Consider the following 27,238-nt stretch of genomic DNA (forward strand, 5'->3'; position numbering starts at 1 on the left):
ATGTACCAGGATTCCCAGCTGATGGACAGGGACCCCTGAGGCTCCCGGAGGTTAAGCAAGGTACCTGGGTGACATGATGGTAAGTGGCCTGGCTGTATCTGCCACTCATTCCTGGTGACTGACTGTACAGTGTGACATGAGAGCCTTACCATGTTGCCTGAGGGGCAGTGGCCTAGGTTACTGCCCTGCCCTGGGCAGGCTGTCATGCTTCTCCGACTCTCCCTGTCTCTGCAAGGCCCCCAGGGAGCCCACCCTTGGGCACCTGGAGTGCTGCCCAGCATACCCCTCCCCCCTCCCCACGAGAACCATGCAAACTAGAGCCCCCAGTGGAGAGCTGGACAAAGACCGAGGGCTCAGCCAGTCGGTCTCTCAGCCTACCTCCAGCACCTTCCCTGGCCTTGCCAGTCCTGCGCCCCCCACCCCACCATCACGTTCAAGGGCCCTCAGACCCAGCTGGTTCTGCATGTCCTCACTCGTGGCTCTTGCCACCATAACTCTGGAACCGTCACCCATCCACACCCTGCCTCTGGAGTATGTGTTCAGATGTCAGCTAGCTGTCCATAGCCTCACCCTGGCTCCCATGGAGGGGTCCCTTTGCTGCCCCAGACCCCACTCTATCTGAGGACCTCCCTTCCCTGAGCCTTCCTAAGCTAACCCCAGTGGACCCTCCTCACTGCGGCCTTCTCCCTGCAGGACCCTCCCTCCATCCAGCTTGACTTGAGGACCCTCCTGGGGCTCCTCCACCTTCTCCCTGGGAACCCATCAACCTCTCCTCTAACTGGCACCATCACCCCAGCATCTGTGAAGGGACCCACACATTGGGCCACCACCCTGCCAGGTCCATAGGCCCCTCAGCTGAGGCCTGCCCAGAGCCAAGTCCCTCCTCCTCGCCAACCTGCTGCTCCTGCACTGTCTCCATCAGCAGTGTCCACTCCAGACGCTCAGGCCAGGAGTGGGGCTGTGCTTTCTCCCCTCATGCATCCTGCCTGGCTACCAGGTTTGTTTCCAAAACACAGATCACACCACCTGCCTACTTAAAACCCTTTGACAGTTGCCAATAAGATGAAGTCCAGATTCCTTGCCTAGAACACTGTCCCTGCCATATGCCCTCTGGCTGCTCCACCTGGCCTCCCCTGTCCCCTCGCCATCACCCCCTAGGCCCTAGGACCTTGTGCACTCTGTGCCCTAGGCAGGCCCCACCTCCATGGGCGGAGGTACACACTGCCTTCCCAGCCACCTGGGCCCCTTCCTGGTGTCCACCTCACCCTGTACAGCCTCTCTCCAGCCGCTCTCGTCACTCTCCTTTGTTCACAGGCTTCACACTGGCAGGTGATGCAGCCCCCTTCCCCCACGTCTCCTGGCAGCTGTCTCCTTAAGCAGGAGCAGGTCCTCATCCAGGGAGCCCTGCCTGCCAGAGCTCTAAGCACAGGGCCCTGCTCAGTGGTAGCTCACAGACCCAGCAGGATTTCACACTGAGGAGGAAAGAGAGAGCATTCGCACTGCTGAAGAGAACAGCAGTCACAGCAGAAGGAGCAGCTCAGGCATGAGCATCAAGCAAAATACGCATGGACAGGATTTTCTCTAGTTCAAGGACAAACTCCGGGCTCTGCTAACCCACTGGGGAGGCTCCTTGGGGACAGCTAGGGCTTGGACCAGGAGGCCTCTACTGCAGGAGGGAAGGCCAGGGCCCTGTACCAGTGAGGGCTTGGACCTGTCCTATAGGTGAAGAGGACTCGGGCAGGAGCCACAGCTGGGTTTGTGTTTAGGAAAGCATGTCCAGCAACAGAATGTCCAGGCAATGGTGATGCAGTGTGAACCGGTGAAGAAATGGGGGAGTAAGCTACTGAGGTGTGCCAGAGAAGAGCTGGAAGCAGTATTGGGGGGAGGGGCAGGGGTATCTGGAGGCAGCTTGTAGCACCAAAAACGGGATCAGGCTGGGCCCAGGGGCGGGCCAGCAAGGGTGTTGCTGCCAATGTACTGTGGCCTGCTGTCTGCTACAGCCCACCCAGAGAGCGGGGGAAAAAGGGTCAACTGATCTGACTGGGTGGGTAGGTGGGCAGAAAAGGTACACACTCTGGTGCAGGAAGCTGAATGGAGCCACAGCAATTGTGAGATTAACCGTGTTGATTCTTCAGGTAAGGAAGGAAGCAGTCCCCAACATCCCAGAGCTGGTCTTATCAGCTAGGCCCTGGTGTCACTGGGAACCGGCCTGTCACTCTCAGATACAGTGTTTTCCGGTTTAGAATACAAACATCATACAACACCAGCATCAGACAACGCCCCTGTGTGAGCTGTCAAGACCAGACCACTCTGACGTCTGAACAGAGAAAACACGAGCCCTGCCCAAGCCAATAAGACCGACGGCGCCTGCCCTAACTAATCTGAGTGCCGTAGCCTCTTCAGACAGTTTCAGCCTGCCTCTTGTCTGTCCTCCTTCCGGAGACGTGTCAAGATACCCAGTCACAGAATGACTCCCCTTCCTGACAGCATCCAACCCAGAGCAAATCCCTGCTTCCTTAAGCCCTCTGCAGTTCACCCACACAAGCCAAACCCTAGTGAGACGTTTTAGCACCCATTCCTGAGATTCCCTGCAGACCCCACGACTCACAGCTTCTGTCACCACACTCAGCAGTAGCCCGACCTGTTCAACCACCAGCGTGTCCAGGCCGGGCGGGGAGGAGGGGACTTCTGCTGGAGGGGATTAATACAGCTAGCTGTCCACAAGGCCAAAGAAGGCTTGTTTATTCTTTCACCAAAAGTGTTTATTTGAAGACATAATCATTAAATCCATCCTTGTTTTCAAGATTAACGACACAAAGACCCACACCCCCTCACACTCCCCGGCCTGCAGAGCAGCACTGTCTTCAGCACCACTGATGGGTGCTGATGCGGCAGCCAGGACCCCAGCTCACAGAACACCCAGCGCAGGTGCCCGGTGCCACTTGCCCAGGGCTACCGTTGAGTGTCTCCGAACTAGAAGTGCCTTCAGAAGAGGAACTGTGACGTGCGCGTTTCAGCATCCAGACCAGCTCCTCACCCAGGGCCAGGCACACCGTCGGCCTCAACTGTGGTGTGAGTGGCACCAGCTGAACAAGCACTAGCTGTCCCAGGGCCAGGGCCAGAACGCTGTGGACTTTGGCACAGCGCTGGTGGAGGTGTTTCAGGAGTGGGACAGCAAAACTAAAAGCCCAGGAGAACCATGGCGGCACATCTGTGAGGACCAGGTGAGAGAGAGAAAGGATGGAGGGGAGGGGATGGGTGGTGGGGTCAGGTGTGGCCCGCTGGGCATGGCAAAGCCAAGGGTCAGAACTCTGTTTTGCAGTAAGTGATGGACCACTGGAATCTTCCAGGGAAAAGTCTTCTCTGAGTGAAGGCAGAAGGTCAGCGAGAACCACAGTGATGGTGCAGGCAGGGGCCTAGGCTGGGGGCAGCTCCCAGGCAGCCCCTTCCCCATGGGGCCCGGGTGCTGCATCCCAGGCAGCAGGATGGCTTGGCCTCTCTGCTACCAAAAGCATTCTATGTTTCTCGAATGCCGTCTTTGTCTCAGGTTTGTCGGGCACTGGAGGTCTTCCAGAATGCCCAAAATGTAATGCCCACCCCCACCCCCACCCACTCCAACTTCTCAGCTCCCCTCCTCACTACTGAAGACCACCTCTTCTCCTCTGGGTCTTCACTTCACAACACCATCCACATCTCCCTTGTCGTCGAAACTTCTAAACCTCTAGGCTCTTGTGCAGCAGCTTCCTCCCTTGAAGCCGTGCCCTGGGCTCTTCATTCTGCTCTGGCCTAATTTTCCCCGTTATCCAGCAGCTTCCTGGTTCTGGGAGGACTCTAGCACTAGGCTCAAAATCCTCTGCTTACCCCAGTTGCTAGTATGACCCTGGAGCATTTCAGATTCTGTCTTCTCTCCCAAGCCAAGGCCATGATCATCTCTGCAGTGGACCCCCAACCTGTCCTGGGCTCTGCAGACAGAGAGCTCTGCTTTTTAGGGGTCTTCCATCAAGATGGGCTGAACTGACGACCTGGGACCCTGACTCCCACTCTCAATACATGAAATTGCCAGATAAAATATTTGTACAATTGAAGTATACATAGCCAAGCAGAAATGCAAGAAACAAATGTGACAGGCAACCCTTCAGCTGTGAGGGAAGAGTTAAAGCTATGGGATCTGGAGAGGCTGCACTAAGGAACCAAAACCTGGCGCTCAGTGCCAGAAGGCAAAGGTCCACCTGAGAGCCCGAGGGACAGAGCCTCACCGCCGCCACCACCCAGACTTGACCTGGCTCAGCCTGGTGGTTGAAGATCATCAGCCCCATGCTGTCTGCCTGGCAGGGGGCAGAGCGAACTGCGTCTGGAAGAAGGTAACATCAGCCAGAACCTCTATGGCATTTTTACACAGTGTCTATCAGTTTAAAACTGTTAGACATTTCAAAAGTTAGACTTTGCAACTGAAAACCAAGAGGAAAAATAAGATGACAACAGACTTAGAGGTGAGTCAAAGATTGGAAATATCAAAAACAAGGACTTCAAACTAAATGTGCTTAATGTGTTAAGGAAAATGCCGGGGGGAATGGAGAAACAAGGAAGATAATACGGAGAATTTCCCCCAGAGAGTTGGATTCCATAAAACACATCAAACTGAGTATCTGGAATGAAAAAAAATTACTGAAACTAAAAATTCAGTAGATGGGCTTAAGAGCAGATGAGATAAATCAGAGAAAAGGATTAATGAACTGAAAGGTCAACAGAAAATACCCAAACTCACAAAGAAGAAGAAAAAGAATGGATGCAGAAAAAACAGAGAGTGAGGGAAAGGTGGAAAACGCACACAGTGGAGCCCAGAGAAAAGGAGACAAAGAATGGAGAAGCAGCATCTGAAGGGAGAACACGGAAACACCTCCAAAACCAGTGACACTGACTCACAATCTGCCAACAGTGACCCACGAAGCTTAGGCTGACCTCAGAAACTGCCCAGTCTATCTCATGAGCTCAGCGTTACAACTTGCATCATGTCCCCCAAATTCATATGCTGAACTCCTAACCCCCAGGACCTCAGAACGTGACCATGTCTGGAAATTGGGTCATTGCCGTAGGAATCAGTCAAGATGAGGTCCCACTGGAACCCGATCTGCCCTCTGCTGCGGGGCCGACAAGGGCCTGGCACTGAGGCACCAGCATAGGCCCAGGTGTCCCGGACATAGGGGAGTCATGAACTGGCAGCGGCTGGGCACCGCCCTGCTCAGAGGAGATGCGTGAGGAACAAGGAAGCTTCCGGGGAGGGGCAGCATCCACAAAGGCGCAGGGCCCATGGTGAACTGTTGAGGGGGGTGGAGGTGCAGGAGAAGAGAGGGGCAAGCAGGGAGGTCAGCGCTTAACCTGGATGCAGAGGGCACAGGGGAAGCAGCAGGGCCAGGCAGGGTCCATGCACTTGCCGCACAGGGACTCACCACAAGCCTCCAGAATGCTGTTACTGGACTCAGTGCACCTAATGGAGACTATTCTGCAGCCCGAGGGCTCACATACAATCATGTGAACTGGCTGTTAAAAACAGGACATCTTCAGATAAGAGCAGCTCTCCCTTTACTCAAAACCCTCAGACCTTTCCATGTCACTGAGTATAAAAGCCAAAGCCTCTGTCAGCCTACAAACCCCATCCCACCTTCTTGACTCTCTTGCCTCCTCTCTCTCTGTGGCTCGTTGCCCTCTATTTCGCAGGCCTCCTCGATGGTCTCCAAAACTGCGCCAAGCCTGCTCGTGTGCCCCAGGGCCTTTGCACTGGCCGTGCCCCCTGCCTGGAAGGCTTTACCCCCAAACATCTTCATTCCTATTCCCTCCTCTCTTTCAGGTTTCCTGCCAGGCATCATCGTGTCAGGGAGGCACTCCAACACTCTGCACTAAGGAGTGTGAACCCCTCTCGCTCTGCCCTCTATCCGCTCAATTCCTCCTCATGTGTCACCACTGCTGTCACCCAGCCAGAAAGTCAGCTCCATGGCAGCAGGGCCTTTGCTGTGTTCCCTGCAGGGGTAGAAGATGGTGCTCGGTGCCTGCTATGGAGCAAACGGCCAAATGCAGTCCTGAGAGTCGTCATGAGAGGGTGTCAGCACCCTGTGCTGAAGAGTGGGGAACTGAGGCGCACGGGGGATCATCCGGCTGTACGTGGCTGAGTGGGGGCCTTCGCTCAGGCTCATCAGATCCCAGGCCGCCCCAGTCTCTATGCCCTGTCTCCCCTGAGACTGTGTGATAGCCCCTGGGCACGAAACGAGGCTGGGGAGCCTGTCCTGCACTGGGCAGCTCCCAGCCATGTAAATGGAACAGAGAGACGAGAGGTTCCCTGCTTGTCCCCTGCTGTCCTCCAGGACCTGCAATGATGCCTGGCGTTTGGCAGGCCTTAGAGATCTATGGGCTCACAAGAAGATGCATTTAGCTCCTGCTCTGTGCCAGACACTGCCCTCATTGTTCTGCACACACTGCCTCTCTGAGCCTCCAGAGTAAGAAGGAGGAGCATTGCTACCCCACACGGCAGGTGAAGGAACAGGGGCCTGCCCTGGGCCACACGACAAAGCTGCAGCAAGGTGTGTGACTACGCTGGTGCTACTGACAGAGGTCCTGAGGGCACATCTCAGGAGCCGGGGTCTGGGGAAGGAATAGGAGTCAACTGAGGGTCAGGGTTGGGGGCAACACAGGTCTGAGGTGGGGCCTTGGGGTTGAGGACCTGGAACCCCAACCACATGCCTCCTGTGCCCCGTGCTCATCCATCTCCCCTTCCTTGGGGCCGGCCACTCTGCCCTCCATGGCTCTCAATGCCTAGTCTTTATGTGGGTCTCCCAGCCCTCTCCATCCTTGCCACCCTCCAAATAACACTTTGCAAAAAGCAGAGAGGAATTAACTACACAGAGAAGTTGTCCACAGTCCAGAGCTGAAAGAGCCCTTCTGGTCTCTGCCCTGGCCACTAGTCCCTGAGCCTTTGAGGAGGGGTAACTGGATGACCCCTGGGGTTGGTGACCAAGGTCACACTCCCAGGAGGCTCCACCTCTGGCCGAGACCTGCAGAGTCTTTCCTCTGAGGCCCTTCTGCATAGCTCTGGCAGGCAAGGCCCCAGGTAGACAAGCAGATGTCCCTGCTCACCCTGAGGCCATCTGCCTTCCCACAGCCCTCCAGACTCTGAGGGACAACTGACTCACTCAGACACCCAGGCACTCATAGCAAACACTCAGAAGGTCAGGGAGCACCTGGCCTATCTCTACTGCCAGCCAACACATCTTCTCTAGCTTCGTGGTGGGGAAAAGAAAGAAACGTTGAATAAAAATGCATTCATATATTTATTGAGCACCTACTATGTGCCAGAAGCTGTACTGGGCTCTGGTCCCCCGAGGTATCCCCTCAGCCTCCTCTCTGAGGACTGCCTAGATCCAATGGGGGAGTCAGAAAGAACCCTATCTTGGTAGGTGTGCAGAGAAAGGCTGCAGCCCAAGGGGTGAGGCTGGAGACTGAAAAAGCAGGTGTGAGACTAGGCTGCCTGAAGCCCCAACCTGAACAGCTGGGAAAGTACTGGAAGAACGGACTGGTTGTGGGGACCTGTCAGGCACTTGCATGACAGTGCCTCAGTGCCGTCACCCATAGGACTAGGTATTTGTATTATCTGCTTGGACAGGAAGTAGAAGAGGGTATGGACAGAGGGTTCCAGGTTAAAAGTCCCTGTTCGGCAACTTTATGTCTTGAGAAGAAGGCTTTACAGTGAAGCTTATTAAACAAAGAATCCCAAGCCAAGATGGGAGCAAAGATTCCCAAAGGCCTTGCCAAGCCCACACACTGAGCTGAATCTAATGAAGCAAATGTAAATGGGAACGAACTGTGCACAAGCCAGTGACCCACGACCAAGGAGGAATCTTACTCAGCATAAGCAAGTGGGAAAACACTGAAGGTCTGCTTGCAGCAAATTCCAACAAGCCCATGAGGAATGCAAACCTCGAATGGACACCAGAAGGTTCCTGTCGCTCCTGCAGGTGTGACCTGGCAGTCAGGAACTGAGGGCCATTCCAGAGTGACACTGTCCCAGTGCTCAGAGAGAAGACCTGGGCAGAGGAGGGCAAAGCACAAAATAGTAGCTCTCACTCGCCAGACTCTTTCCTCCAAAAAACATGGTCCAGACTAATGTAAATAAACTTTACGATGAATCCTCTGCTTTCCAGACTTCTGCTCCCCTAACCCAAACTCAAACCTGATAGATCTGGATGTCAAGACACAGTTGTATACACGATATAACAACAAGGACAACAAAAAAGGCAAGAAAATTGGAGGAAATACGAGTAGACAGAGCAGATGAGCCTGGAGAAGGTGAATACAAAGAAAGGGCCAGGGGCTGCAACTCAGCGTGCCAGGGGAGCCCGGGGCAGGGGGTGTACTGCGCCCTGCAGGTCTGTGGAGAAGCTGGAGGCAGAGGCACCCGTACCGGAAAATGCGAGGCCGTCCTTGCTCTCGCCCATGCCCAGCACCAGTCCAGGTGCAGCCACTACACTTTCATCAGCTCTGCCCACTCCTCTCCACCGCCTGCCTTCAGCCACCCTCACAGCTGGCTCAGATGACTGCAGTGGCTCTTTCCCCTTCAGTCTATTCCCACGTCCCCTCAAGCCTTTCAAGGGCTTCCCAAGACCCTTAGGATGAGGATCAACATCACCCCCTTGGCCACAAGACCTTGTCACAGCCTGGGCCCTGTATCCTTCCCCTGTATCCTTCCTGTCCCCACCTCTGTCCCATCCCAGGCCAGCGCCTTTCATTTCCCTCAGTCAGGCCCCTACCCCACAGCCTCTGCACAGGCTGTGCCCTCTGCTGGGAAGCTGTTCCTACAATAGAGAGCCATAGCATCTCCATCATCAACTTCCTCAAGGAAGGAAGGCTGCCCTGACCTGACCAGTTCTGACCTACCCATGACCCCTCTCCCACCATGATGTGGCCATTCGACATTTACATGTGATGACTCAATTCACGGCTGCTCCCCGCTATGCTGTACAGGCAATAAGGCAGGGACAGTGCCAGATTACAACAAGCACTGAACCCTCAACTCCTAACAAAATGCCTGACACCCAGTTGGTGCTCAATATATATTTTTGGGAACACAGTACTTTAAGGGAAATGCAGATGGTGTATCAGTCAGAGTTCTTAGCAAAGATTTGTTTTAAAGAATTGGCTCATACAATTGTGGGAGCTGGCAAGTCCAAAATCTGTAGAGCAGGCCAGCAGGCTGGAAACTCAGACGGGATTTCTAGGGCTGTTGAGAAAAGAATTTATTCTTCCATAGAAAATCTCAATGTTCTGCATTTAAGGTCTTCAAATGATTGGATCAAGCCCCCACGCACATGATTGAGAGTTATCTCTTTTAAAGTTAATCACATCTACAAAAAAACCCCGCCCAAACACCTGGGCACCATAGCCTAGCCAAAATGACACATAAAATCAAACCACCACAGATGGCAGAGATGGCAGCAACCCACAGAGAGGAAGAGGACTGAGAAGGATAGATGGGGAGCCTGTTTTCACCTACTGGAGGAAAGCCAAGCAGAGATGTTCCATAATGAACAGAAGGTGTACCCTGGCTTGGTGGTTCCATTGGTTGGAGTGTTGTCTGTGCACCAAACGGTTGCAGGTTTTCCCTGGCTAGTGTGGTTTAGTGGATTGAGTGCCAGCCTGACAACTGTAAGGTCGCTGGTTCGATTCCTAGTCAGGGCACATGCCTAGGTTGTGGGCCAAGTTCCCAGTTGGGAGCATGTGAGAGACAACTGATCAATGTATCTCTCTCCTATTGATGTTTCTCTTCCACTCTTGCTCCCTCCCTCCACTTCTCTCAAACAATAAATAAATAAATAAATAAATAAATAAATAAATATATATATATATATATTTTTTTTTTTTTTAATTTCAGGTTTGATTCCTGGTCAGGACACATATCTAGGTTTCAGGTTCAATCCCTGGTTGAGGAGCATACGGGAGGCAACTGATCTATGTTTCTCCCTCACATGGATGCCTGTCTCTCCCCCACCTCCTCCCTTCTCTAAAATCAATAAACATATCCTCAGATAAGGATTTTTTTTTCAAAAGAGCACAGTGTGGAGCGCCGACCTGCTCCACTGAGGACATCTAGGTACTGGTTCCCAGGGCCAGAGTGACTCAGCCAGGATTACAGTCTAGGGCCTCGGAGGAGGGTGGGGGCAAGGCCCCCCATTGTGAGGTCCAAGTAGAATGCTCAACTCAGGCTGACCCCAGCCCTGGCTGATCTTCAACGCTGTCCTCGCCCCCACCCTCCTACCAGGAGTGTGCCCTCTGGCTTATGCCTGGATTTCACCATGCTCTTCTTTTTGAGAGCAGATGCCCGCAGACCCAGCAGAGGTCATGAAGACACAACCTCACTTGACTCCCAAGGTCGGGCCCACAAAGTTCTCTGTGTAGGTAGCTCTTTTAAAAGGAATCACAATCAGGACTCAGATTTGAGTTCTTGGAACCTGACAAGAAATGTGGTCGGATACTCAAAGGTCTACAGTCAGGAAAAATCAAGGAACCAGAGAATGACAGAGCTATGGGTGCAAAGAGGATATTGCCAGAGGATTTGGAAGAGGGGAACTCGAGTCAACAGAAAAGGGAACTCCAGGTTATAGGGAGCCAGGTGCTCAGATAAGGAGCTCCTGGGCTGGCAGTCAAAGACTCTGAGCACCCTGGTGTCAGAAGAAAGCATGGCCCAGTGTCCAAGTGTCCAGAATAGAATGTCCCCAGGAGAAGGATGACAGGCTACACCTGGGTGTGCCCAAGATCAGAAGGAAAGGCAGCCTGTCCAGAAAGGAGGGCGATGAGTTTTCATTCATCCGATATTCACTGATTACCTACCTACAGTGCACCGGGCCCTTTGCTGAATTCTGGGGAGTCCCACAATCCCTGCCATCAATGTACAGAGAGTAAAACAGCCTTAAAGAGCTAACCAGACAGAGCCAGGTAAGTGCTATGACAGAAAACGCATCTGTGGGGGTAGCCGAGGGCAGGGATTAGCTGGCCATGGGTGGGAGGAAGCCTCACAGAGGGGGCAACGTCACTCTGTGGACAGAGACAGTGTCAGTAAATTCCAAGCCAAGGCAGGGCCTGCGCACAGGACTGCAGGCACAGAAAACAGAGCCTATTAGAGCAGAGAGGGCAAGGAGGAGGGCACAGCCTCTGACCTCACAATACCCCCTGGGCCAGCCTTGCCACTTGCAAACTCTGGCGCCCTCCTCCAGCCCGGGCAAGGCCCGGGGCCTTGGGCAGCCTCCAGGTGCAGTGCCCTCCAGTGGGCGGCACCCTGGGGCATGTCTCTGCTCACCAATTATGAGGGGCTTCGGCATCAGATCGAGAGGCTGGTGAGGGAAAATGAGGAACTGAAGAAGCTGGTGAGGCTCATTCGGGAGAATCACGAGCTTAAGTCAGCAATCAAGACACAGGCGGCTGGCCTGGGCATCAGCGGGTTCACCAGCGGGCATGGTGAGACGACAGCTGGCCCTTCTCAACTCCAGGGTAACTATAAGAGGCCCAAATTCAAGGAGGGTGGGAAGTGTGAGGCTGCACCAAAGAGGACAGACCGTGTGCTGGGGTCTCAGGAGTCATGGGGAGAAGGGCACAGATAGTAACAAACTTGTAGGACAGTGGCCCCACCAGGTAAGGGGAGGGTGAGGACACAAGACCATTGGAATGAAAGGGCAAATCTAGGCACCAGTCCCATTTACCTGGTGGTAGGAGCCCCAGCCCACACCCTTCTCAGCTGAACTTCCCAGCTCTGGGATCCAAATGTGCTGGCCTACCGGGTCTGACATGTTACTTACCCTCAGCCTCCCACCCTTCTCCTCCATCCCTCACCCTTAGCACCCCTGTCCCTCTCCCTATCACTGTCCACTCGGAGATGGCCAGTGGGCAATTGACAACACAAATCTAGAAACCAAGGGAAGAAACTAGGACAGAAGCTGGAGGTTTGGTAATTAATGTGTGGCAGAACCCTCGGGCTGGAGATTTAGACTATAGTGAGACAAGAATGGGCAAAGCATTTACAGGTGTTTGAAGAAAAGCAGTTGAAGTGACACTCTGTGGAGTCAGACCTGGAGTTGAGGGACTGAGCCAGGCAGGCACTCAGAGGCCCGGAGGCCAAAGAGGCTGCACAGCTGAGTGTGGAGACAGGAACGAGGCAAAGAATGGAAAACTGGGGACAGAGAGTGGTTGACATTGAAAAGATCTGAGGGAGAATTTGGGGGGGTGGCGAGATCCCAGAGTGTGACTACAGGAGTCATTGGCTACCACAGTGTGTTGGTAACAATTGTATAAGGCTAGGAGGTGACAAAATGCAGTGGCTGTTCCATCCACATCCCTCCTCCTCCCTACAAAATCCTTCCTTCCCTGTCACTCTGCCTGCTGGGACCCCACTCTCTTTATTCATGTTTGAAACTATCTCCTTTCCTGAGAGGATTCTGTTCTTTCAGTCTCTGTCCCATAAGCCTCCTCTACACAAAGATCATAAGTGGCTCCCTAAGTGCCATATCCTTCTGAACCTCTGTATGGCATTTGGGACTCTTCTCTTTCTGAGTTCCAAGACCACCCTCAGCACCCCCGGCTCAACTTAATCACTGCTGCTTTCAGGCCGCTCAGGGTCCATCCTCCACCCCCAGCAAGCCTGCCCGCTGTGGGTTCCAACCCTCCACTAGAAGGGGAGATCCCCTCAGAGGCTCTTGCAGGCCCAGTGAGTCCCTGTAACTTAGGTCTGTCCAAACTAGACACACTTCTGATTAAGAGCTTGCCCTTTCCACTAAGATGCGAAAGCCCTGAGGTCTGTGCTCCTTCTCCACCATCCCACTTCCAGCTCAAAGCCTTTATTCTGGAAAGTTGCCCGCCTTGCTCCCTACCCACTGTGTTCCCTGCCGTCCAACCTGGCTGTGGCACCAGGCCAATCTAACAGTCCCCCCTTACTGATGACAAGCACACAGTCCCCTCTTTTGAAAGGTTCTACTGCTAAAGACTCTGAAACAATAGGCAGGATGACAAAACTAATGCGCACAGGGACATGAGACATTTAAGAACTCTCACAGTTTAAGAAAATAGACTCTGGTTTCCTAACCCAGAGTAATCAAGCAAGCCTTCTCCTCTTAGGCTTGATTCATAGAAAATCCTTGGACCACTTCTGGCTTTCCAACTCCTGAAGGGTCAAGTTTAGGGGATTAGGAAAGGCTTTCTGCAGGAGGTGAGCCCAGACAGCTGGTGGTGAATGGGGGCAAGGGGAATTCCAGGAGGAGGAGCAACTTGTGAAAGGCCTGGACCTGGGGTGCAGGAATAAGATACAGGTCAATGTGGCCAAAGCCCAGGCTGTTTGTGTGTGTGTGTGCACTGAGTGTGTGGTATGTATGTGAGACAGTGAGGGTGTGGGTATGGGGGGGGGTGAGTCTGAATGAAGTGAATCACCTGTCTGTTGTCTCAGTCATTAGCAGGGTATGTAAGCATGTGAATGTGGTGTGCCAGTGTGTGTGATCCATGAGTGTGTAGTGTGTGTGTTGTGTGGTGTGTGTGGGGCAGGTGTGTGACTGGGATGTGCTGAGTGAGTGGGGGGAAATGTGTGGTTCGGGTCCGTGAGAGTGCATTGTGTGTGGTACGTGACTGTTGTGTGAGTTGCTGTGCGGTGTGTGTGAATGCACGTGTTTGGTCTGCGTGCACAAGTGTGTGTGCGGTGCGTCTGTGGCAGGGTGTTTGTTTGGGTTGGGGCCGGTGAGAGGTGAGCAGCGGGGCGGGAGGGCCGTGCCGAGGAGTTTGGGCTTGTCCCCAAGGGCAGCGAGCGGACCCTGGCGGCTTCTCACGGGGAGAGACCGAGTTCGCGCCTCGGGAGGGTCGCCCCAAAGCTCGTGGACGCGGACAGCGGGGCGGTGGTTGCCCGGGCGGAGCGGGCCTGCCCACGGATTTCGTGCCGCAGACACGCACGCGTGAAACCGGTACGGCCCTGTCAGCCCGGGCCTCTGCGGTCAGGGAGCAGGAGCTCAGAAGAAGCGGTCGCTCCAGGGGCCGCGGGGAAAACGGCCGGAGCGAGGGGGGAGCGGGGCCAGACGGAGCCGTGCGGCCGCGCAGGCGGAGGGGGCGGCCTGGACGGGCAGCGGGAACATGGGCTCGAGCTGTGTGAGGAGGAAAGTAGCCGCCGGGACCTGAGGGACGAAAAAGGAGCGCGGGACGCGCGTGCGCTGCCCCCGGGGCCTTTCTCCGCAGCCCGTCCGCTGCCCGCTCCGCCCGCCCTCTGCTCTGCGACGGGCCGCGATCCTCGCGGGCCGGGCCCTCACCGCCGCTGTGCTCCGGCGCACTGGACCTCGGCCCCCTTCCCACCCCGGGCCGGCCCCACTCGGGGCGCTCGCGAGGGGACGCGGCCCGGCCCGCGGGTGCGCGCAGCGGCGGTGCCGGCCCCTCACGGCCGCGGGGAGGAGGAGGGTGGGGTGGCGGCGGCCGTCCCCAAGCCCCCCGCGGTGGCCCGGAATCCGGGGAGCCCGGGAGCCCCGAGCTCCGACCTGACCGTCCAGGCCGCCGCAGGGGTGTGCGTCTCCGGCGGGGAGACGGCCGTGAATGAGCCCCGAGTCCAGTCCGCCGAACCCACGACCTCGGGCCCCCCGACCGGGGACGCGGGCTCCGAGCGCTCTCGCCCGGGGCGGGGGTGCCTGCGACGGGACGCCGGCGGCGGGGGGAGGGCGGGCCGTCTTGCGGGCGCGCGGACTTCCAGATGCGCGCGCGACACCGTGCGGAGCGTCGGGGGCCGAGCGGAGGAAGGACGCAGGGGTCCTGGGCGGCAGAGCGCGAGCAGCTCGGGGGAGAGACCGGGACCCGCCCCCTCAGGACCCCGTCTCCCCCTCAGAACCCCGTCTCCCCTCAGAACCTCGTCTCCCCTCAGAACCCCGTCTCCCATCCGGACCCCGTCTCCCCTCAGGACCCCGTCTCCCCTCAGAACCCCGTCTCCCCTCAGAACCCCGTCTCCCATCCGGACCCCGTCTCCCCTCAGAACCCCGTCTCCCCCTCAGAACCCCGTCTCCCCTCAGAACCCCGTCTCCCCCTCAGAACCCCGTCTCCCCTCAGAACCCCGTCTCCCCTCATGACCCGTCTCCCCTCAGGACCCCGTCTCCCCTCGGGACCCCGTCTCCCCTCAGAACCCCGTCTCCCCTCAGGACCCGTCTCCCCTCAGAACCCCGTCTCCCCTCGGGACCCCGTCTCCTCTCATGACCCGTCTCCCCTCAGAACCCCGTCTCCCCTCAGGACCCCGTCTCCCCTCAGAACCTCGTCTCCCCTCGGGACCCCGTCTCCCCTCGGGACCCCGTCTCCCCTCGGGACCCGTCTCCCCTCGGAACCCGCCCCCATTTCCTCTTTCTCTTGTCCCCCTCCTCCCGCTGCCCCTTTGCCGCCTTTGTTCACCCGTGTCCACCGCGGTACGTCTAGCCTCCGCTCTGGGTCCTGAAGTGTCTGAAGCAGGCGTCTTCCCGCGCCGTCAAGGCCCCGCCCCGTTGGGCCGAGCTCAACACTCCAGCCCCGGTCCGGCACCGGGTCTCCCGCGTCCAGACCCAGCCTAATACTACCAACCGGTCTTCGCACCTCAGCCCCGCCTCCATTCAGGGCAGTGCGTCCACTGGGCTCCGCCCCGCCCCTTCAGGGCCGGCCCCTTGCCCGGCCCCGCCCACCAGGCCCCGCCCACCAGGCCCCGCCCACCAGGCCCCGCCCCAGCACTAGCTCCGCCCCCAAGCAGAGTCCCGTCCTGGAACTCGGCGGGGTCCCCAGGCTAGTAGTCTTGCCAGGTCCGGGCTCGCCCGGCGCCCTGCCCCCGTCTCCCCAGCCCAGCCTCTGGCCGCCTGAGTAGAACCCGGGTCTCCCTTACTACCCGCGGCACTGACGCACGCGCTGCGGACTGAGGGGTCCGAGGCCGGGGAGGCCGCGGGGGGTGGGCAGGCCCGGGAGGGACCCGGCGGAGGCGGAGACGGAGGCGGCTGCAGCCCAGGGAGGGAGGCCGGGCGAGGGAGGCGGTGTGGCCGACCTGCGCGAGGAGGGTGGGGGACCCGAGGGGCCGCTCTCAGGCCCCGGCCTGGGCCTCGGGAGAAGGACGAGCTGCCCCAGCCAGGCGCACGTGGGGGAGTGACTCAGTTCGGTGAAACTGTTGAAAACACTGCAAACTACATTTGCAGATCTAAAGCCTTTGCTTTCCTTTTTCACTTCAGTTGTAACAAACTTCGGACCCTAAATAATTCATACATATAAAATAAACATAAATGCAGTGAGTCTACAGTTATCTTTAACTTTCTGATACTGTACTAAATAAAACCCTGGAAGATTTCAACTCACAAATCTACATCAATTAAATATAAATTACAAAAAGGTTAAAACAGCCACTGATACATTAAGCACTGGAGTACAACGCTGTGGGACTGGAATCTCCTAAACAGAGGTGCGGCCCCTGGCCCCTGTTAGTTCAGAACACTCCTCACACCTGGGGTGCAGTGACCTCCAAACCCGTGTCCCTGTCTCCCAGCCAGAGATGGCTGCCCTGGAGATTCTCGTCAGTGACTCAGGCAGGTGGCAAACCCTGCGGACACTGTGTCTGTGCCTGAGGCAGCACCATGTTGGCACTGAGCGTTGGACACAGCCTGCAGTACCACCCAGCCATGCACTGAATTGGCCTCTGAGCCATTAATATGTCCGTCCTGTAACCCTAAATGCCTGTGACCCCAATGAATCCTCTTTTATATAACAATTTTACATAACAATTTGTGTTTTATATAACAATTTTATTGATCTAATTCACATACCACACACTTCACCTATTTAAAGTGTACAATTTTATGGTTTTTCATACATTCACAGATATGCACAAACCTTACAATGATTTTAGAACACTTTCATCAACCCCCAAAAGAAACCCAAGCAATCACTAATTTACTTTGTTTTTCTGAATTTGCCTATCCTGGACATTCTATGTAAATGAAATAATATATATGTGGTTCTGTGCCTGGCTTCTTTCATTTAGCACAATGTTTTCAAGGTTTATCCATGTCATAGCATGAATCTGTACTTCTAGGTGGCATTAGGGTTTTTTATGGATGAAGATTATGCTGCTAATGGACACAGCACATTTTGTTTGTCCATTCTTCTTTTGTTTGCTCCTTCTGGCTATTATGAATAACACTACCATAAACATTCATGTGCAGTTTTTTGTGTAAATATGTTTTCATTTCTCTTGGGCTGATATCGAGGAGTGGAATTGCTGGGTCATGTGGTAACTACGTTTAACTGTGTGAGAAATTGCCAGTTGTTTTCTCAAAGTGGCTGCCCTAGCTTACATTCCCATCAGCAATGTATGAGCGTTTCAGTTTCTCTATTCTGGCCAACACTTCTTACCTGACTTTTTGATTATACACGTTCTAGGGGATGGTAACTACTCTCTCGTTGTTTTGATTTGCAACTCTCTGATGACTAATGATGCTGAGCGTCTTTTCATGTGCTCATTGAGCATTTGTATATTGTCTTTGAGAAATATCTGTTCAGATCCTTTGCTGATTTTTAAAAAATATTTTATTTATTAATTTTTAGAGAGAGGGGAAGGGAAGGAGAAAGAGAAGGAGAGAAAGAGATGTGTGGTTGCTTCTCACGCACCCCCTGCTAGGGGCACAACTTGGGTCACAACCCAGGCACGTGACCTGACTGGGAATCAAACCAGAGACCCTTTGGTTCACAGGCTAGTGCTCAATCCACTGAGCCACACCAGCCAGGGCTCTTTGCTGATTTTTCAACTGGGCTATTTGTTTTTTTATTATCGAGCTGTAAGAGTTTTTTATATTTTCTGGATACAAGTCCTTTATCAAATATATGACTTGCAAATATTTTCTCCCACTCTGTGGGTTGTCTCTTCATAATGTCCTTTGGAAGAGAGAAGCCTTTGATTTTGATTAAATACAATTTACCTGTTGTTGCTCAGGCTTTCGGTATCATATCTAAGAGTCTATTGCCTAATCCAAGGTCATGGGGGTTTCCTGCTATGTCTTCCTCTATATCTTCCTAGCACTGTATAGTTTTAGCTCCTGTGCCTGCATGCACTGTTCACAGGTAGGCAGGGGCCTCACACAGGGCCAGGTACACCTTTAGCACCACGTGAAGCTTCACACCTGTTCTAGCTCTGGCTTCCCTGAGGGTCCCCCACCTGCAAGGACAGAAGTCAGGGGCCCACTACCCGCCAGCAGACCACCTGGGAGTGCAGGCGCCAGGAGACTCCTCTCCTCAATAAGAGGTCAGCAGCTCCTGCTGTGAGCACAGTTCAGGGGTGGGCAGCCATGGAAGGTCCCCGCAGCTGGGGTGCAGGTGTTTAGAGAAGAGAGCCTGGGAGGAGTGAGGCTCCCCCAGGGGGGCCGGCCCCTGGTCTGGGATCCCACCTGAGAAGTGAGGCTCGGAGAGGTTGGTCAGCTCCTCAGAGGCAGATGGGCACCTTGGTCCAGGCCCTGCCACAGTGGGGACAGAGCCCTCTCCCCCAGGGGCCCATCGGGGTCTCAGTGCTTTCTCTGTGTCCCCCAGGTGTCTTCCTGACCCCACCCCTGGCTGCAGCAAATGAACCTGTCCTGGAAGAAGTGGGGGTTATGGCTCTGGCATCCCTGGCGGACATGCTAAACGGCCCACAGCCCAACCCCTCCACAGGCCCCATCATGAGCCCCATGACAGGCCCTTTCAACACACTGCTGGCCTCCCCAGGGCCCATAACACAGAACAGCGCACTTGCCAGCCTCCTGGCTGCCCCCATGAACAGCCACCTAGCCAGCCCCATGGCAATGCCCGCAGCGGGCACACTAGTCAGCTCTCTGGGCCTGCCCTCAACTGGACCCCTGACTCCAAGCAGCCAGCTGCCTGGCTCCATGCCGGTGTCCCCAGCGGGCACATTGGGAAGCTCCATGGGCACTGTCTCCACCGGCCCCCTGACTCCAAGCACATTGGGAAGCTCCATGGGCACTGTCTCCACCGGCCCCCTGACTCCAAGCACATTGGGAAGCTCCATGGGCACTGTCTCCACCGGCCCCCTGACTCCAAGCACATTGGGAACCTCCATGGGCACTGTCTCCACCGGCCCCCTGACTCCAAGCACATTGGGAACCTCCATGGGCACTGTTTCCACCGGCCCCCTGACTCCAAGCAGCCAGCTGCCTGGCTCCATGGCAGTGTCCCCAGCGGGCACGTTGGCCAGCTCCATGGGCCTTCCTTCCACCGGCCCCCTGACTCCAAGCAGCCAGCTGCCTGGCTCCGTGGCAGTGTCCCCAGCGGGCACGTTGGCCAGCTCCATGGGCCTTCCTTCCACCGGCCCCCTGACTCTAAGCAACCAGCTGCCTGGCTCCGTGGCAGTGTCCCCAGCGGGCACGTTGGCCAGCTCCATGGGCCTTCCTTCTACCGGCCCCCTGACTCCAAGCAGCCAGCTGCCTGGCTCTGTGGCAGTGTCCCCAGCGGGCACGTTGGCCAGCTCCATGGGCCTTCCTTCCACCGGCCCCCTGACTCCAAGCAGCCAGCTGCCTGGCTCTGTGGCAGTGTCCCCAGTGGGCACGTTGGCCAGCTCCATGGGCCTTCCTTCCACCGGCCCCCTGACTCTAAGCAACCCCTTGGCAGGCCCCCCACCCCTGTCTCTGAGCAGCCCCCTGCTCACCTCCACAGCTGCCCCTCCAGGTGTTTCTCAGAACCTTCTGGCCAACCCCACGGGTAACGTGGTGCTGTCTGAGGCCCCAAGGGTGCGGCTGTCAGAGCCACTCTACGAACACCCCTCCGGACCCCGTCCTTCCGCTGGTGTGGGGCCCGCTGCCACCTCCAAAGGTAACTGGTGTGGAGGGAGGAGCCCCCTGCCAGGCCAGCCCCTGGTCCTGCCTTGCCCTTATCCTCCTCCCCTCCTCTCTGCCTCACCTTGTCACCAGTCCCACTCTCCACCGAGCATCCCCTGCTGATCCGGGACCCCGAGCCCCTCAGTGTGACGTTCGTGGGTGAGCCCATCCAGACCTCCACCCCTGTCAGCACCGTGGGCAAGCCCGACTCCACGACAGCCTTCTCCTACGGCACCGCAGGTGCCCGAACTCAGCTGGGCACTTCCCAGGGACAAGCAGCTCCTGTCCCTGTCCCCACTGCCCCAACTGCTTCCCCTGCCGTCTCAGTCCTCTCTTCTGCCCCTGCTCCTGTCCCCCAAGCTGCCACCAACTACAGCCCCGAAAGGACCACACACTCCCCCAACCGACCCTCCCCAACCCCCCACTCCCCTCCACGCAACCCCCACTCCCCACCCCGAACCTCATCCTCCCCGGCTTCTGTCAACAACACCCGGGGCCCACGTGTCCCCGAAGCGTCTCGGAAAAGCGCCCTGGACTTGGAGCGGAAGCTGGCCCACCGCAAGACCACCAAGTACCCTGAAATCCCCCGAGGTCAGTGCTATCATGGGGTTCACTCCGGTCCAGGGGGCACCCTGCTGCCCTCAGAGACCCCCAAGGCACCAGCTGCTGACCACAGCTGCTGCCTACTCCCTCCACCTCTTGCTGTCCCCAGAGTCAAAGCAGCTGGCCTGGGAGAGGTTGGTGGGAGAGATCGCCTTCCAGCTGGACCGAAGGATCCTCTCCAGCATCTTTCCTGAGCGGGTGCGCCTCTATGGCTTCACTGTCTCAAACATTCCCGAGAAGATCATCCAGGTGTGTGGTGTCTGCCTCCCACTCACAGCCGGAGGGCCTGCAGGGGCACCTGGCAGGAATGGGAGGCATGCTGGCTCTTGGGGGGCTGCTGGAGGGTCCCTGTGATCCAGCCAGATGAGCGAGGTGGAACCCAGGTGCACCTGGGGATGGAGGAAGCACTGTGCTCAGTCCAAGTGGCCAGCAGTGTCCAGGTCGTCTAACCTCGAGAACCTGTGGTCCCAGCCCCAGCCAGGGCAGAGGGGGTGCGGGCAAAGTCAAGTGTGTACCCCCCCCCCGCCACTGCAGTGGCCTCCAGGGCCCCTCCCCAGACTGGAGGGGTCCTCCCTGGGGAAAGAGCCCTCTGCGCTCCTGGCCACCTCCTCTGGGCTGCCTGTGCACGCGTGGCCTGGGTGTGCGGTTGGGCAGGAGCGATGCTGGCTATGGTGAGTTCGTCCACGACCAGGCTTCAGCTGGTGAAGTTGCATTTTGTGAAGGTGCCTTTGGTCTTGGGTTTTAATGTGGTCAGGATTACCCGCCGCTTCCTTTATTTCTTGTGCTTTCTATGTCTTGCTTAAGCCTGGAGGATGGGGGCCAAGATGGGCTGTCAGCCCCTTCTCCCAGTCCCCTGCACAGGTTGGGGGCATCCCTGGGCCCCCGCTGTCCTCCTCCCAGACGGGTGACAAAACCTAGGCATCTCTCTTCTTCCACACCGTCTCGGCTCCTCTTGGCTGTCACGTATTCAATGTGGAATTTAGGGTTAGTCCTTCAAGTTCCAGGAACTAATTTCACATTGGTTTATGGACAAAAGGGGGGAAGTTGCACATCTTTACCGTGAAGGTTATTTCTACACACCCGTTGTTTCTGCTGCTCGTGTCACGGGGCCGCCTTGGTCACGTGTGGTGTGGCCACACTTGACTCTTGTCCAGGACCCCTGAAGCCACTGCTGGGTCATGAGCGCCATGGCTGTTTACAAAGCGGGGAACGATGTGGTAGAAGCACAATATGTATGTCTCTAAGACTCTGTGTGTGATATCTGGTTGCAAAGACACATTTGTCTATAAGCACAGTCTAGTTGTCCAATAGTAGGCACTGACATCTCTGTGTGAAGAGACTTCCTATTGTTTGAAAATGCCCGATTAAGCAGAAGAAGTAGGAGCACATCGCCCTTCAGTGGGGGACTGGGCTGTGCGAACCCTGCGTTCCCAGGCTCCTCTGAGAGCTACTGCCTGTGCCGCAGAGTGTAAGGCAGGCGCGAAGGGGCAGCTCTTTGGACGGGAGCAGCAGCAAGACGAGAGCGGAGTGTGTGTAAGGCAATGTTTTCTCTTCTGGAGTTTGAGGATGTCAAGGAGCTCAGCAGCCTCTGAGCCAGTGCCTCCGCCACCATGTTGGCGGCTCCTGGGGAACCTCTGGCCTCGCTCACCTTCCATCAGCAATGACCGGCACTGCCGGGATCAAGTGCTTGTGCCCGCACTCCCAAGAGGCGGCTCCACTGGAGCCCATGTGCACAGAAGCTGCCTCGGGGACCCGTGTGGACAGCACCCCGGCTGGTGACTCCCGCAGTGGGGTGGCATCAGAGCATCATAAACATGCATCCTGGCCTCAAGGCCACCCTGCCTGCTTGGCTGGACCATTTGTTGTTCCGATCTGCCTCCGATTCCACTCTGCCCGGCCTCTCGTTTCCGTTCAGCACAGCATCTCGCTTGCTTCTCCACACGCCACCCCCCAGGGCTTGTGATCATGGGATTCTTAAACTGCATGCAGACTCTCGGACCCTGGCCAGGCCTGGCCCCGTCCAGGCCAGAGCTGTTGGCTTCGTCAGCACTGCAAGCTTTAGTAGAGTCCTATTTTCAGTGAGGACACCCTGACTTTTTTTTTTAACTTTACTTGTTTTTCTTTTTTTATTGAATTTCTTAGGCTGGCATTGGTTAACAAAGTTATGTAGGTGTCAGATGTACAATTCTATAACACATCATCTATATGTGATATTGTGTGTTCACCACTCCAGGCCTCCTTCCATCACTGCTTATCCCCCCACACCCTCTTCTGCCTCCCCCCCACCCAGGACTCACCGACTTCGACCACTGAACCCAGCCATCATTTAGTATAAGTTTGCAGACAATTATGCCACCTTTTAAGCCCAACTGAGAGTTGGCCCAGTGCTCATGCCAGTCAGCTCTTCTCCCCACTTGCAAAGACCTGCTCTATGAGGACACTCCGACGCCTTCCTTCCGACACCCTACCCCTTCCGGGGGGGCCCGAGTCCAGCTGCACCAGACAATCACGTGATTTCTCTGCAGACAATCACGTCGGGCAGTGTTTAAGAGAGGCGTGTGACACGGCCACCGCATCCTGTTTCTGACTGGACTAGGGACACACACTCCTAGTCTTCCTGTTGAGAACGGTGTGTGCTCCCGGCTTTTTGCTGGATCAGTCTGTTCTCAGCCGCAGAAAACAGAATCCACTCGAGCCGATGGAAGCAGAAAGGGGTTTTATTGTAAGTGTTTGCATGGCCCAGAGGCTCCAGGAAGGATAGAAAATTGGGCTTTTTTGCTTTACGGCCAGTAAACATGCCAGTACACCAGGGGCTTTCCTAGTGGACACGGCACGGCAGAAACCAGGTCACAGGCGAGTCTGAAAAAGGGGGTTTTAGCCTCCAGCCTCTGAGAGTTCAAGAAAGCACTAGGACAGGAGCCGGATGAGCGAGGCTCAGTATCTGCCACACCAGGTGAAGAAATTCCCCCTTCCTGATTTGTTGAGAATTCTTGTTTTTTTTCTTAATCATGAGCACGTACTGAATTTTTTAGAATGTTTTTCTGTCTCTGATGAGACGATCACATGACTTCCCCCCTCCCCTGTTTCTCATAACACACGGAGACGCTACGGAAGATACTCCGATCACGAACCACATCCATCCCTGGTGGTTTTTATTGCACGGGGATTCTGTTCGCTGTTATTTATGACTTCTGGCTTCGCTGTTTTTTGGAGACCTCCGCCAAGCTGCGGCGGCGTAAACGTGAGACTCGACAAGTCGGGCGTTTCTTTGTCCACGGGGTCGCCGGGCCCTGATTCCAACCCCTCGGCCCCGGTCAGGAAATGGGAAGGTCCGGGAACTTGGCCCAGGGGGCGGAGCTGGACCGAGAGGGCGGAGCTCACAGCCCTAGTCTTGTTCCATTGGCTCTAATTCAGTGACGTCACAGCTCGCTGCCGAATGGTGGCCTCGCAGTCTCCGCGAGGAGTTTCTTTACGTAAGGGAAAGCGGGGACGCCTGTCCTCTTCCGAGGGCTGTGTCCGCTTTGCCCAGCGCTGTCTGGATGGTCCTCTCTAGTGGTCCTTTGGATTCTGTGTCCTCATTTCTGCTCTGTTACTTACTTCCCCTCCTGCTGCCTTCAGATTTGCTTTTTCTTCCTGGGGTTGAGCACTGAAATCCTTTTGTTTTAGGTGGCTTTTGTTTTTAAATAATGCTTTTAGGGCAGGGAGATATTCAAAATATTTAACAACTGGTACAACAGGAACACCAGCCAGAATGGGTGGTGAGACAGGTTCTGGGGCAGAGGGAGAGCGTTATGTTGTCCGGCGGCTGGTAGGGAACCCAGAGCGCAGCCCGGTGTGTCCTTTGTGTCTCCCGCCTGCCTTGGAGTCTCCCAGCAGGAGCGATGAGCACAGCCCTGGCCCTCCATCGCCAGACTCCGCCCGCTCCCCCTAGTGTGGTCAGCTTGGTCGTTGAAAACCACAAAACCCGCCAGGAGCTTCCACCCCTTCAGAACAGGGCCTCTCGCCTGTTCTCCGCTGCTCTGCCTGTTTCTCACTGCTTGGGGGCGGCCATGCCCACACGCCCTCAACCCAGAGGGCGTGTCCTACTCTTCCCCACAGCTCCCCACTGCACTCTCAGGAGATCACTTCCTTGGGGCAGCCGTGGCCTTGTCTCTCAGCCCACACTGCTCTCCTGGGGCCAGCACCCCATCAGGGTGGGCACAGTCTGCTCCCCGCTGAACTTCTGGCCACCTCTCAAGATCTGTGCACCAGGCCTGGTACAGCCCTCCCTGGACAGAGCATGCCGTGGGCCTTGTCCCTGCACAGGCCAAAGCTTAAAGCTGTCCACCCACAGTGCTCTGTGCCATCCTGGCTCAACATTCGCTTGCCTACCCTCCAGTTTGGCTGAGCTTCTGCAGTCCTTCCCACTGAGGCTTGGGAACAGGCAAATTGGGGGAGAAGACCCAGGGGCCAAGAGAAGGCCAGAGTCAGGGAGATGGACCTGTCCTAGCACCAGCCGGGAAGTGAGAGACTGAGCATAGAGCTCTGGATGCACCTGCCAGAGGTCAGGGTTCACTTCAGCTGCGCCCAGCCATGAGCCCAGCACTCTGCTCACATGACCCTCTGGGAAGGGGAGGACAGGGTGGTCTTCCTGGAGGAGGTGATGCCTAAGCAGCTTGTCTGGGCATTCACATTAGGTTAGGAACCAGTTTGGCAGGCATCTAGTGAATGGCTGGAAGGCAGCAAGCAGGACCAGAGCAGAACCTTGCAGGTCTGCCCTGGCTCCGAGAGCTGGAGCAGAGGGAACCACAGGAGAGCTCGGGCAGAGAGACACCCCAACCAACTAACACTTCAGACCCACAGTTCTGCATGCAGGGCCCTTCTGAGCCTGGTGCCCTGTGTGACCACCCAGGTCACATGTCTAGGAGGCCACAGCAGGAGAGGTGGAGAGAAGGGACTGAATTCGTGGTGCAAAGTTGTGTCACTGCCTGGCTAGTGTGGCAAAGGTGATGAAGAAGCAGGTGGGGACGACCCAGCCACTGTTAGTCCCCAGATCCAGGCACTGGGAGCAGGCACCCGAGAAACAGCACCACCCCCAGGGCTGAGAGACAGGGCTCAGCTGGCTCTGGCCTGGGGCGGTCGGGCCAGCACGAGGGGTGGGAAGCCAGTCTGGCAGGGTGTGTGCAGAGCGCAGAGGATGCAGGCTGAGGTACGAAGGAGGGGCCTAGCGGGAGGCTGAGAGGAAGCCTGGCAGGGAGCCAGGAGGAGGCCTGGGAAAGTCCCCAGGTGGTGTCGCCTGTGTCCTCAGGTGGTAACCCTGGGGGCATTAGGAGCTCCTTCCTCCTTATCCCTGCACCCTCAGGCTCCCAGCCATGCTCTCTACCTTCAGTTTCTTGTCCTCAGCTCAGTCCCTAATCCCTGGTGGTTGTGGAACAGGTGATGAGGCTTCTTCTGTCCATCACCTACCCGTGTCCCTTCCCTCTTCCCCCAGGCCTCTCTGAACCCCAGTAACCACAAGCTGGATGAGGAGCTGTGCCAGACGCTCACACAGCGCTACGTGAGCATCATGAACCGGCTTCACAGCCTGGGCTACAACGGGCGGGTGCACCCGGCGCTGACGGAGCAGCTGGTGAATGACTTCGGCATCCTGCGTGAGCGGCCTGAGCTGGCTGTGTCTGAGGGCGGCTCCTTCACCGTCGACTTCCTGCAGCGAGTGCTGGTGGAGACCGTGCACCCCAGCATGCTTAGCGACGCGCTGCTGCTGCTCTCCTGCCTCAACCAGTTGGCACACGACGATGGCAAGCCCATGTTCATCTGGTGACTTACGTCTGCCCTGCCAGCCTCGCCTCGCTCTGCCCCACTCCCCGGGGCACGGACATTAAAGCTTCCCACATATGCTGGCTGCTGGGCCCGCTCGCACTCCTGGCTGCGCTGCCTCCTTGGGTGGCTCCCGGTGCCCTCTCCCCTGCGCCCTGTCCTGGGGCAGCTGTCTGGCCAAGGGGATGTTTCAAAGGCCCCAAGACTCCCCTTGCCTGGCAGTGGGAGAAGCAGGAGCCCTCAAAGCTTAAAGGGAAAGAGCAAGAAGCAGGATGGAGCTGAGCTTGCGGGAGGGGGGAACTCTTGACACTGGTGACAGGCACAGAGCAAAGTGGAAGGTAGATTGGGTGCATGAGACAAGGGTGTGTGTGTGAGAGTTCCTTTCTTTGGACTAGGCACCGGTGAAGGGGGGATCCCAGACCCTCAGAAGGGGCAGGGGGACTTTAGAGGGAGGGGAGCCAAGAGAAAGCTTCGCTGAGACCTGGGCAAGGGGAGGCCAGGGGGATGGGGCCTCTTCACAAGGCATCAGTGGCCCGGGAAGCAGAGGTGACTCCTCAGGGTGCAAAGACCAGGCCCTACTTGCTGCAGGGGTGGAGCCTAGGGGCACAGGCAACGTGGTAAAGCAGAACACAGCTGGCAAGAAGTGGAGGGCGGCAGATAGGACGAGTCACCAGGAAGTAACCTGTAGATTCTGAGAGGGGAGGGCTTGCGGATGGTGCAGGAGCTAGAGGGTGTAGGCCCCTTCAGGACAGGGCCTCTCCTCCCTGGGAGGACGTGCATGAGGACAGAAGGACTGTGGGAAGGCCCTCTGGGGCCTGAGGCCGGGCAGGAGGATGTAGCTGCGATGTGAGAGGGAAGACCCAGCATCTGGGTTTAAACAGGAACCGTGTCAGCCACCAGGGAGGGGTACAGGAAAGAAGACGGTTTGGGGGCGGGGGCTACCGCCCCGCCCTCCCCACTCCCAGGCCTGCTACTTCAGGGGACCCAGCCAG

General features: G+C 56.5%; 1 protein-coding gene and 1 long non-coding RNA gene across 2 annotated transcripts; both read left to right on the plus strand.

Annotated features, from left to right (window-relative positions):
- Nucleotide 1: 1 nt before the first annotated feature.
- LOC123832991 lies at nt 2–6,958 on the plus strand. Its single transcript, XR_006788150.1, has 4 exons — nt 2–79; nt 694–997; nt 1,315–3,224; nt 5,846–6,958. It is a non-coding gene; the product is annotated as an uncharacterized LOC123832991 (long non-coding RNA).
- Nucleotides 6,959–11,324: 4,366 nt separating this feature from the next.
- Nucleotides 11,325–26,341, plus strand: SPATC1 (spermatogenesis and centriole associated 1). The gene is made up of 6 exons (XM_045860889.1): nt 11,325–11,559; nt 18,568–18,910; nt 19,589–19,842; nt 19,941–20,438; nt 20,560–20,699; nt 25,921–26,341. Exons 1-6 carry the CDS (start codon nt 11,325–11,327, stop codon nt 26,248–26,250), a joined length of 1,800 nt encoding a protein of 599 aa, XP_045716845.1. The 3' UTR covers nt 26,251–26,341.
- Nucleotides 26,342–27,238: the final 897 nt, after the last annotated feature.

The sequence above is a fragment of the Phyllostomus hastatus genome, unplaced genomic scaffold (assembly GCF_019186645.2).
Source record: "Phyllostomus hastatus isolate PE091 unplaced genomic scaffold, TTU_PhHast_1.1 phas_scaffold_21, whole genome shotgun sequence".
NCBI lineage: Eukaryota > Metazoa > Chordata > Mammalia > Chiroptera > Phyllostomidae > Phyllostomus > Phyllostomus hastatus.

Bases quoted from the DNA above. Each gene is read 5' to 3' on its own strand.
- SPATC1 (XM_045860889.1), top strand. From the start codon at position 11,325: ATGTCTCTGCTCACCAATTATGAGGGGCTTCGGCATCAGATCGAGAGG. The intron at 18,911-19,588 runs GTCCCCAGCGGG...CACGTTGGCCAG, and splicing joins CTGCCTGGCTCCATGCCGGT to CTCCATGGGCCTTCCTTCCA. The intron at 19,843-19,940 runs GTAACTGGTGTG...CCTTGTCACCAG, and splicing joins GCCCGCTGCCACCTCCAAAG to TCCCACTCTCCACCGAGCAT.